This window comes from Malaya genurostris, chromosome 2 (genome assembly GCF_030247185.1).
Source record: "Malaya genurostris strain Urasoe2022 chromosome 2, Malgen_1.1, whole genome shotgun sequence".
NCBI classification, from domain to species: Eukaryota; Metazoa; Arthropoda; class Insecta; order Diptera; family Culicidae; genus Malaya; species Malaya genurostris.
The window spans coordinates 96,447,100-96,458,842 of NC_080571.1; the positions used below are offsets into that span (position 1 = coordinate 96,447,100).

The following is an 11,743-nucleotide window of genomic DNA, read 5'->3' on the forward strand; positions in this document are numbered from 1 at the left end:
ACCGCATGTGGCATTTTGCACACCCCAATGCATGCGTTGACATTGTGTGCGTGCGAAAGAATAAGGAAAAACTCATTTGTTTTTATAACTCGCACGAAATCTTTCGATAAAAATGTTTATCAGGCACAATTTATATACGAATCGATAGAAAAATTAATTATCTAGAATCGTATGTTCTTGGAATTTCCGTTTTCTTCCCCGTTTTCTCACAATTTTGGGTAAAGTGCGTGAAACCCCGGGATAGGCAGCGAACTCCCGTGACCACGGCGAAGCGCTACCTTAAGGGCAGCTAAACGCTTGAATTTTTCGAAATACTCGGGCTCAAGTTATCAAGCCAATTGGATTGATGGTATTGACAATACTTTGGATTGACAATAATATTGTCACGTGTAAGGGCTGCCTATGTGGAAAACTATGTGATATTCACATAGTTGATGGTGATGTAACGGAAGAGAATGAAAGAAACACAGAAAAGTAAATGTTATGGAAAACGGAGTGAAACAGGGGGTATAGAAACGAAATGACTAAGAACGACAAAGAGAAAACTTCATATGTAAGATGAATGTATTTCTTCAGGATGTATGGCATGAATTATTGAGATCTTTTACAATTTTAAAATTGAAGTGCTGACGTTGATTATTTCAACCTGTCTGGTTTGCCACAATTTTTTGATTCGTTATTCAGCCGTCTGAAACCGATTTTGTAGCGGGCAAAACCGAGTGAACTTTTATGGAGTTTATTGTTTCAGTTTTTTTTTCGCTGTGTAAAACGTCATGATTTGTTTCGAATGACTGTGAAATTTCCAATGTTTTGCCAACACTGACAAAATGTCGGACATAATGACTTTCCATTATGACTGCGTTGACTTCATGATTGGATTTTAAATCAATCTTTCTCAACAAACGGACCAAACTGTATGAAAAGCAAGTATATGAATACATTTTACACATTCTGAGTTTCGATAATTGTGATATAAACCAATTCCAAGGTGAAAATTTACCACTTTGTGGGCGAGTGAGAAAGCAATCAAGGGAAAATTTTCCTATAAAACCTATTATGTATTGTTTCCCGACGGTCTGAGCCAAATATATTTTGTGGACACACAAAGAATACTAAAGTTGTGTTGAACCATTAAAAGGTTTTACTACGTTGCACGGATATCTTGCGATAAGTGGTTACTACACTTTGGTGAACGTGTCAGTTTTGCTTACAAAAGAAACTATTCCTGGGAAGAGGCTGTGAGTTCTAATTTGGTGTCAGTTAAACAGTCCGTATAAGTGCAACTATGGATGATGAAAGCAGTGAAAGTTTGGACCTCAGTCGAATCAAACGCAATGAGCGCATTGAGAAGCTGGGATTTCGGCCTCAAAAGGAATTATTCTGCAATAAATTTTTGCCGTACGCAGACAGGTTGGATGATGAATCACAAGTACTACTGGAGAACATCAAAAACAATCTGGGAAAGGCGGCAGCCATGCGAGAAATCACTCCCGGAGTATCGATTTATGTGTCTCGCTTATCGAAGTTAGTATAACCAAATCGGATACTTGATGTTTAAGTTGATTTTTCGTTCGCAAAGGTACATCAAACTGTATGGAATGAAGTTTTCCAAAGAGGATCATATCAAGTTTGTGAAACTGCTGCTAGAATTGATTACTATCCCGAATTTGGAGCCCGACAAGGTCAACAAATTTTGCTATACGTTAACTACTTTGTTAAGGTAAGCTCCGGAATGTTTTGTTATGATTAGTTTATCGACTTTCATCTTATGTCGTTTTCGCTTGATGCCTTGTTTTTTTCTGTAGGAAACCAGAATGGCTCAGTCCAGATGACATACAAATTGCCTGGCGTCCTTTGTACAAACTAAGCAATCTTATTCTTAACAAAAACTGTAGCAAAGGGGATCTGTACCGATGTTTTTCGTAAGTATTTCTCTCGAAATTTTCTTAGACTCCTCGGAAGTTGTGAGCGACCGATACTAACAATAAAATCACTACCGAAACCCCCAGGAAGAACAGAAATATCTCTGCCGCTACCAACACACCGTCACCAATGGCTCGACTCCTGAGCCTGGCAAAGGACATGGGCTACAACGTGTCCTCATTCCTGACCGAGGTCGGAGATGATCGCGAACACTCGGATTCACTGTAAAGTTCCTAAACCTTAGTCCTATGGGTGGATTGGTTCATCGCTTTCACTATTGTTGTGGCCATTTCCTAGTTGCTAACCATGTTCTCCGGTGACCTGGTGCGGTGCGGGTTGCGTTCTTTTCTTACTGTCAATGAATTCAAGAATAAATCGATCAAATCTCATATATCGAGTTGGTCATTAAATTCATAAGCAATGTCATCGGGGCTAAATTAGACTATTTCTTAAACCTAAAGTGTCAGTAGTGGTCTTACAGCACCATTCGTCAGTTTTACAATATAAAACATTTTCTTTTTTGCAGTTCACTGGAAACGAACCTACAATTTGTTATTCAATATTGTGCACCGTAAGTATAAAATTCATTGTTTCATACATTGTTGTAAAATGCAGCTTTCAAAAATGTCAAAATCTATTACCTCATAGGCATGGAGGACATTGGCACCCTAGGGGTTCTAATGAATGTTTTTCGTGTAAATTTTCAGATACTTTCCACGATCTTCGACACAGGAAATCCTCGATGAGCTGCTGCCGAAGCTCCAGCCGTTGGATACCGGGAAGGTCATTGACACATTTGGTATGTTACACATTTTTCTCAGCTGTGAGCACGATTACGACCTGTGGTTCGACAAGTTCATGGACATTTGGAATGCTTATCATAACCCACCGTGGGGTATCGATATGATGACAATTTTTGCCACCGTCGGTTTCAAAAACATCGGCTATATCGACTGGGAATCGCACATACCGACGATGTTTGCCCGTATCTTGCGGTCGATTGATTTTCCCGTTAGCTACAAAAGTACGAAAAGCTCAAAATTGCAAAACCTGGCACCGCAATCGATCGCAATCTGGATTGTGTCGGTATTGGGCCCACAGAGTTCCGCACAGCAATATTTGAACAAATTCATGGCGACTATAGAATCCTACCTGCACCCGGCGAATATGGGCAAATGGGTATCGATGCTGGGAGAAATTTTGGTTCAGTTGCCCAAGTACTTTTTCGATCGTTTGATTTTGGAGCGGTACAGAAAGCATCCCTACCGAAGACCCATTCCGGAAAGCCACAAACTGACGGAGGACTGTATTACGGCGTTTGTCGAGTGTATGAAGCCTGTTGCTTTTCAGGCAATGTATTCCAGGATGAATCCCCAGGATGTTGGGAAAATTTTCCAACATTTAGCAGACTTGCGCCCGGCGTTAATCATTCCGACCATTATCGATCGTGTATACGCCAGTTTGGACTCGCTCACGGAGCCGCACAAAATGACGGCTGCTCTTCAGAGCCTCATTGGTGTTTCTAGGGCACTGGTTTCCGCCCATAATGGTTACACGGAAGGTAGAAATCACGTGATTCCGATATTTTTCGCCACCCTTCCTGGAATCGATCCGAACGATTTCAAGAAAACCTCCATTACATTCCACTTTTTGACGTCGATCTCGTTCTTGATTCCGATTGTCGATTGCTCGAAAGCGGGTCAATACCATGAGCTAACCGAAGATGAACGGCTGCTGTGCGAACAAACGGCAGATTTCGAAAATTTTGTGCTGCAATACATGGATCGGATATTTCTGCTTATTGAAAGCAGTTCAGTGGACAACGTACGGATGGAGCAGTCGGATACGGATTCGATGCGTTCTAAGCTGGAATCGATTTCCGAGGCGCTAGTACAAGCCTGCACGCACGGAATTTTGGGTCAGTGTTCTCGGGATATTCTGAATGCGGCCTCGAAAAAGTTAATTGATTTTATCAAGACGCGTCTGTTGGAACCGAAGGTTGCGGGACAACTGGTTGGGTGTTTGGTTAGGGTGTTCACACGGATTCACGGAAAGGAAGTACTGCGCTCGTTGATACCGTATGTGGTACAGACGATCGAACGGTACATGGAAGATCACGAGGATATTGCTGAGGTGGAGAAGCAGAACGACGAAATGCTGTATTATTTGCTACTGCTTACGAACATGATGCGCGGTGATCCCGCCGAGGTTGTAAAATATATCGACGATGTACTGCCAATTCTAGATAAAATTTTGAAGTTCAAATGTAAGCAAGCAAACAAGTACGGTTCTACCTTGTTGGCTAATCTGATGAGCAATCTGTCGACGATGCAAACTTTAGACGTTAAGAACAGTCCCCTGAGTTTCGAGAAACCTCTTTCAGAATTTCTGCCCATCAAAAGCTGGGGAGAAAAAATGACCCCGGATGGGAAAATTGATTGGTGTTTTCCGGATCAGGTGTCGGCGAAGGTGTGCGAGAGATTGATGCACCGTTATTTGGTTCCAATTTTGGATAGCATCCAAAAGTACTGTTCAGATGAGTTGGAGCTAAGTCGAGACGATATCAATCGAGATGTTACCGTTATTCAATCGTTGATAAGATGCCAAAACTTCTTGCCCAATTGGGATGACGAGGAGTCGTTGTCTTTGTTTGAATCCTGCCTTGACCGCACGGAAATGAGATGGACCGTCACAAGGGGCTTCGATGATTTGATAATCAAAATGCCTGACGGACAAAACGTTCGAAAAACGTTGATTCAATCTGTCAGTGCGCTCCAGCGGAAGATCATGGAAAAATCCGAAGACGATATAAAATCATTGAAATCGATTCTGATGTTGTACGATAAACTCTACATGCGAAAGCATTCGAACAGTGCATTCGACAACCAGGTCAAAACTTTCAACAACACCAAGAAGTTCCAAACTTATCGGTTGACAAAGTTCAAACGAGACGTTCGGGCGGTTGTTGCGACCAGAGTGATAATGCAGCAGGACTGTCGGGACGAAATGGATCAACCCTTGTTTTCCGCTACGCATCTTGAAGTGATGATGAATCTCCTGGAGATGTCAACCTCCCACTACAGCAGTGTTCGAGCGACGGCTCAGAGTAAATTGTTCACCATGCTTTCGACGTTCTCGTTCAGCTACAAACTGCTGGTGGATAAAATCGAAGAACATTTGCGGCTGGATTCCAACGAGCATCACGAGCGGTTCAAGGGTATTCTTTTCGTTCTCGTATCGAATCGACGGTCACGGTTGGTCATCAAAAACGACTGGCAATTCGTTAGTCGAATATGGGTCACGTTGCTACAGTCGAAACTGTCGGAAAAACCGTCTGTGGTCAAGCTACTGGACGCCATTACTGACGTCATCAACAACGAATTTCCAACGACAACCACTGAGTTGGAAGTGTCCAACGCCTGTGTTCAGCATGGACTAGCCTTGCGGGTACGAAATGACCCGTTGGAACTGGAGGCTGGACGACAAGCCAGGTTAGCCAAAAATGGTAAAAATGTGCAAATCTATTACGATCTAATCGCTCAAATCTTAACCACGGTACAGAATGATAAACTACACTGGAGATACCATTACATGGCGTCTTCAATGTTGTACAATTTGGTCCATCCGTTGACGAATTTTCCACCAGCGGTGGCACAGTTTGCCGTAAACAACTTGATTCACGATTCGCTGGATGAACGAAAGATGGCTATTTGTTTGCTGAATCATATCCTAAGACAGCAAAAACGGGAACACGCAAAAGTAGACATTAATCCGTACACAATAGCGGGCCTTCCGGAGAAGGCACCCTCGAATGGATCCAATGTTGAACCGGGCTACAGAGACGATAACCAGTGGCTGCAGTATGATTTAGAGAAGGTGCCGAAAAATCAGGACGAATGGGACCAGCCTCGGTACATGTACAAAACGGAAGGATATTTCGGTTGGAGCAGTAACTTTACCGTTTATGCGCCAAGTAAGGATCAGCCAAAACTGGACCGCTCCCTGGAGGAGATGAATGAGTGCGAGCAGATAGTTTATAAATTTTTCATAGTGCAGGAAAATGTGGATAAACTGATCAAGTTTTGGTCACTGGAGGAGAAAAAAGGGCGAGACAAATTCAACCGAAATCGGTTCTGTCTGATCAAAGGATTGATGAACACTTTCGGGGACTTATTTTTGAGTATGTTCGTAAAACATCTGCGACCACTAATCGATGATAAGGCTTCAGAAAGTAGTCACCGATGCGCTGCTGAGATAATGGCTGGAATCATGAGAGGAGCGAAACATTGGCCATTCGAAAAAACGGCGAAAATGTATGAGGATTTGGTACCGTTGACTCGATTGGCGCTTAACAACGTGACTGTGGATACTGATGTCTTCTGGGGAACCTGTTTTGCCACAGCTGCCGAGAATATGGATCCTTCCAAGCAGTACTGGTTGCATGAAGTCTTGCTGGAAGATCCCCTACAAGAATCGACTAGCTTTATCGACTGCAATCGACTCTATTGTCTGCAGGGAGCTTTCAATCAGCACGTCTGGAGGATGACGAGTGTGGCGAAGAGGTTGCTGGAATACCTTCGGCCGTATTTGAATCATTCGTTCCAGAACGTTCGGGAACGGTTAGGTAGCACATTGATCAATATTTTCGAGGCCGACTTGAAGTTCAACGGTGTGCGAAGTTTGGAACTGTCACCAAAGACAACGGACATGATTTCGTACGTGATGCCAAAATTGAGCGTACTGCTGAGCGAAGAGCATCCTCCCATCGTAGAAAAAATGGAAGTTGAAGGGGAATCCAGCCAAGCGAGCAATGCAAAGAAGGAAGGAAGCGAATATGAAGTAGCAGTGCGATTGTTCAAAACGGGTAAGTTGAACAAAAGAAAATCTAACATTTTGACACAAATTCTTTTTACATTAAAATTTGATTTTCTGAACAGTTGCACAGTGGCTTACTTGCGCCATCAACCGTTGTTCCAATGGCAACGAAACTGAATACTTCGAGCTGCTGCCGATTGCCTGTCGACTGGAGCGGTGCGAACAGGACCAGGAACTAGCGGAAATCTGCACCATGCTGCTGGCGATGATTTCGCAGGCTCTCACCCTGGTACCCTGCATGGAGATTGCGCTGACAAAGATTGACGAAATCTCCAAAATGTCCTCCTGGTCGGCACGACGGTCGGTCATCGACGTACTGCAGGTGCTGGTATTCTACAATATGACGATAATTTTAAGTAAAGACCAGTGGATAGCTAAAATCCAGGAAATCGTACTTCGTTTGTTGGAGGACAATGTAGTGGAGGTCAGAGAGAAGGCCGCGGAAGTACTCTGTGGTCTTCTGCACTGTTCGTTCCTGACAGCTACCGACGAACTGTTGGATCTGTTTAAAACGAAGTGTCGAACAAAAATGATCAAAGCCAGAAGGTTGAAGGTGGCCACAAGTTGTTCAAACGAAGTCAACAAAAGTGATGGGTTCGTACCGATACATTAAATGTGTAGAATTGGTTAACAAATTCATTTAACCTACAGATTGGAAGCGAATGCGGTACGTGCACGCCACTCTGGTGTACTCGGACTATGTGCCTTTATATCTGCGTATCCGTATGAAGTGCCTGAATTTGTTCCAAACGTATTCGAACATTTAGGCGCCCATCTCAATGATCCGCAACCTATTCCAGTAGGTTACAACTGCAACAACTGATTTCGACCATGGTATTTAATGATTATTTCTCTATATTCTTCCCAGGCAACAATACGCAAAACGATGGGTGATTTTAAGCGTACCCACCACGACAACTGGGAAGCTCATCAGCTCAAATTTACGGAGGATCAGCTGGCTGTGCTAAGCGATTTGACGATTCCACCCTCATATTATGCTTAAAAAACGTTTTTATTGTTTATAGTGCAAGACATTACGGAAAACGGTGAAAGTTTAGATTAGTATATTGTTTTACAGATATAGTTTAATTTCAATGTATTTTATTCGATTTGTTTGCTACATTACTGCTACATAAACATACCACAATAATGTGGTTGCTATTAAAATGTACAGGGTTTTCCTTGGAATGAAAATAAAATTATGAGAATTGTATTGGAGATGGAACTTCATGTTTCAGAAAAGTTTATTACTTATTAAATAGCAGGTTGTGAATTTCCTTCTGCTTTGCCTTTCTCATAAAAAAAGTTATAGAATAACTGTAAAAACCGACTTTCAAATCGAAACCATTCGGATCAGTTTAACATGAATGCAAAAGTGTGTATATAACATTTTTGTTCACCCACTTTCCTTCGAGATGGCTGCGAAACCAAAACCCCTAAAAAATATTTGAAATATTTAACAAACGAAAAAATCGTTGCAAATCACATCTGCCGACATGAAAAGTTCAGAATTTTCTCAATTTTATTTTTCATATGGACGTATAAAAGTTGATAAGAAAGCTGAGTTCGGCAAACTTCACACTTGTTTTTGGATTTACGGTTCGGTAATATTTTTACTGAAAAATTCATCATTTTGGTTAAAATAATTGATTCATCCGTTAAATTGACGTCTTCAGCATTTTTAAAACCCGAAACTCAGTTGTTTAAAATACATACACTAAGGTCTTTTTTATGCGACCTTTTATGCGAATTTTCAGAGTTATGCGGTACGTAAACTTGCATAAAAAAGACTTGCTAAGGTTTTTGTTATGCGGTCTTTTTTTATGCGAAGTTTCAGAGTTATGCGGGTTTTTTATGCGAATTTTCAGAGTTATGCGTCTTTTTTATGCGAATTTTCAGAGTTATGCGGTTTTTTTATGCGAGTGAGTGAGTAAAAAAAAAACTTTTCATCTGAACACCATCTCCGGAAAGATGTCGATAAAAAAAGATCCCAAGGATTAGACCACCTCTAAAACCGTTGCGTCCGTGGCGAGTGCCCCCTAGCATGTATGAAGTTAGCAACTTTTGACTTAAACTCAATTTATAAATATCAACAAAAAAAATTTCATTGATCGGATTCGCCCCGTGATCAAATCTGTTCCACTCTCCCCTATACTGGCTTTCAATTTTCTGTCTTCAAAGGGAGCATAATGGATTCTAATATGAGAAAAATTAAATCTTTGGATGCTTTAATAAAAAAACTTATGCGTGGGTAATGTCAGAGACATAACTGGATTCATTCATAATTGCATTTAAGGAGAGAAGAACATTTCAAGAATATTCTGTGAAATTTTCAAGCCTATCGGAACAAAACTCTAGAAGTTAAGGGGTTTTCAGGGGGCTAGAAAATTTGAAGATTTAAATGTTTGTTATTAGGGCCGCCGAGAGGGAGGGGGGAAGGGGTTAATCCCCCCGGGTCCGGACTTTTTCAGGGGCCCCGGAAAGTCGAAGATTTAAAAATGTTTCTCATAGCACATAATCAAATCATACATTGGGAACTTTTTATGCTCATTAAATCTCCGAAGATGAGGTCACTAAACGAAGGGGGCCCGTTTAGAAATCCCCCCGGGCCCGTTTTCTTCTCTCAGCAGCCCTGTTTTTTATTCTTCATAAAAACAAAGACATCATATTAACAAGATATCCAGCTCTCACATTTCCCGAACAAATCATTGGCAACAACATTTTTTGCGAGCATGGCCCCCTCAGGCGAGTTCGCATCGAATCTCGTACATAGAAGTAGGGGAGAGAAATGTCAAATTCGTGCGCGCCAAAATAACAGCACTGCGCACCCATACAATTGACATGATATGTTGAATGTGACACCGTGCGATGGCGTTGCTGAACTGAAGATAGATTTCGCTCCAAGCTGACAGGGTCTGATAAAAATCAATCATCCAAATATCGTGTATCGTTGCAACCGACCTACAAGTTTTGCGGGATCCAAGCATAAACATAACATTCAGGCAAAGCCGAAGACAAAAAAGTGCGGGTGTGTAATGTCAGAGACATTACTGGATGTCGTAAATACGAACAATAGTCTGTTCGCACTATACCGGGACGACCGGGATGGGACCATCCGGGACTATCCGGGATGCTTTTTTTCCTTATCGGCGATGACTGAGCTGCCGGCGTGTGTATGTATTGGAATCCCGGATCCGGGATAAAATGCATTTGGTTGCCACCGATATTCCTCGCCGAGTTTTTTCCAGCGCCGACGGTGCGAAAAACAGCAGGGACAGGGGGGCAGCAGGGACTATGTCTAAGGGCTTGACGACCCCTCCCCCGGCAACTGCGAGTTGTAAGACTTGTCTAGGATGTGGTAGGGTTTGGTAGTGGGCTCTGCTAATCCTCTATAAAAAGCTGTATGTATCCGCAAGCAAGTCCTACTAAAGCGATCGTGTGCCGCTCAAAGTGCACAAGCCCAGTGGAAGTGCCTCGGCACGTTAGTACTGACGTCAGTGAGGTTCTAACTATGGTATACTGGCTAACATACCATCCACGGATATGGCTTTATGGCACGCCGTCTCACTTTCAGCCACCTGGTTAGGATGACTGGGTGGAAGTAGGTTCAGATGCCCTTTTTTTATTTGCGCTGATACGGCTCTGAGCGTAAAGCCAACCCTCGCATGGCCTCAATGCACCGCATAGGTAACCATGGCATCACGATAGCGACTACTTTCGGCTGGGTTTGACGGTAGCCATAAGGGGGACCCATATAAAATGAGTTTTACAACATCAACATCGGCGTCGAGCAAGGAGATAAACCCTTTCGCAAGAGGGGGTTTGGGGAGGTCTCCATCCAGAACGGGTGCGAGGGAGGAGAACGAAGCGGTAGCTGAGGGGACGAGCGACAGCAATGCCCCTGTCAAACCAGTGGACCAGCCTGAGTCCCGGGAGTAAGGGAATGAAGTAGTCAAGCCGAGTATGACAGCGGTCATAGAACAACTCGACGCGATTATCGAATTCACGCAGGAGAAAACTAAGAAGGGAAGGAAGAAAAGGGTCCAAAAAGATGCTGGGCTCATTCCCGAGAGTAGGGCTAGGGACAAAGGCGGGGCTTTGTTGGTTAAGGCCGACAAAGAAAAGTACGCCGATGTGCTCAAGGCCATGCGGAGTGAGGCAAAGCTAGCCGAACTTGGCAAAGAGGTTCGCAGCATCCGTCGCACGAAAACGGGAGAGATGCTGCTCCAGCTAAAAAAGGGAGCACAGGTGGGCGGAACGGAGCTTGTTGCGCTGGCCCAACAAGTCTTGGGCGACACGGCCGAAGTTAGAGCCCTGCGTAGTGAGGTTGCACTCCAGTGCAAACGGTTGGATGAAATCGCCATCGCAGAAGAACTTGCCATGGCCATCAAGGAGCAAGGAGGTGTGAATGTCACACGGGAATCCATCCGCATGAGGAAAGGACCACAGGGCACCCAGATAGCTACATTCAAGCTATCGGCCAAGAATGCTAATAAGGTCCTCAAAGTGGGCAGGATAAAGGTCGGATGGTCGGTATGCCCAGTGACCGCTTACCAATCGCCGGTGGTTGACATGTGCTTCAGGTGTTTCGAACCTGGACCTACTTGTCCAACAAGTGGAGGGAGTAAAACAACATGCAAGTAGCACAGCTGAATCTAAATCACTGTGCAGCTGGCCAGCAACTGTTGCACCAGTCAGTGGCGGAATGGGGCATTGATGTCGCCATTCTCTCGGATCCCTATCACACACCGGTAGATAACGGGAACTGGGTGGCGGACGAATCCAAGACTGTGGCGATCTTGACGACTGGTCGATACCCAGTGCAAGAGGTTTTTTTTATTTTTTTTTCTATTTTCTGATAGTAAAACATTTCAAGAATATTCTGTGAAATTTTGAAGCCTATCGGAACAAAACTCAGCAAGTTATTGGCCTTTATCTTTGCCGA

The 11,743-nt window shown here is 43.4% G+C and overlaps 1 protein-coding gene across 2 annotated transcripts; it reads left to right on the plus strand.

Moving 5' to 3' along the window:
• The first annotated feature begins 817 nt into the window (after positions 1 to 817).
• LOC131428188 (proteasome activator complex subunit 4A-like) lies at positions 818 to 8,040 on the plus strand. 2 transcript variants are annotated; one of them, XM_058591912.1, is made up of 10 exons: positions 818 to 927; positions 989 to 1,524; positions 1,580 to 1,720; positions 1,806 to 1,922; positions 2,010 to 2,147; positions 2,450 to 2,494; positions 2,631 to 6,787; positions 6,861 to 7,392; positions 7,450 to 7,597; positions 7,667 to 8,040. In XM_058591912.1, exons 2-10 carry the CDS (start codon positions 1,286 to 1,288, stop codon positions 7,799 to 7,801), a joined length of 5,652 nt encoding a protein of 1,883 aa, XP_058447895.1. In that variant the 5' UTR covers positions 818 to 927; positions 989 to 1,285; the 3' UTR covers positions 7,802 to 8,040. The 2 variants fall into 2 exon arrangements, with proteins under 2 accessions (XP_058447895.1, XP_058447896.1); XM_058591913.1 differs by lacking the exon at positions 2,010 to 2,147 and having other exon boundaries at positions 824 to 1,524.
• The last annotated feature ends 3,703 nt before the right edge of the window (positions 8,041 to 11,743 follow it).

Bases quoted from the DNA above. Each gene is read 5' to 3' on its own strand.
- LOC131428188 (XM_058591912.1), top strand. From the start codon at position 1,286: ATGGATGATGAAAGCAGTGAAAGTTTGGACCTCAGTCGAATCAAACGC. The intron at 1,525-1,579 runs GTTAGTATAACC...TCGTTCGCAAAG, and splicing joins TATGTGTCTCGCTTATCGAA to GTACATCAAACTGTATGGAA. The intron at 6,788-6,860 runs GTAAGTTGAACA...TTTTCTGAACAG, and splicing joins AGTGCGATTGTTCAAAACGG to TTGCACAGTGGCTTACTTGC.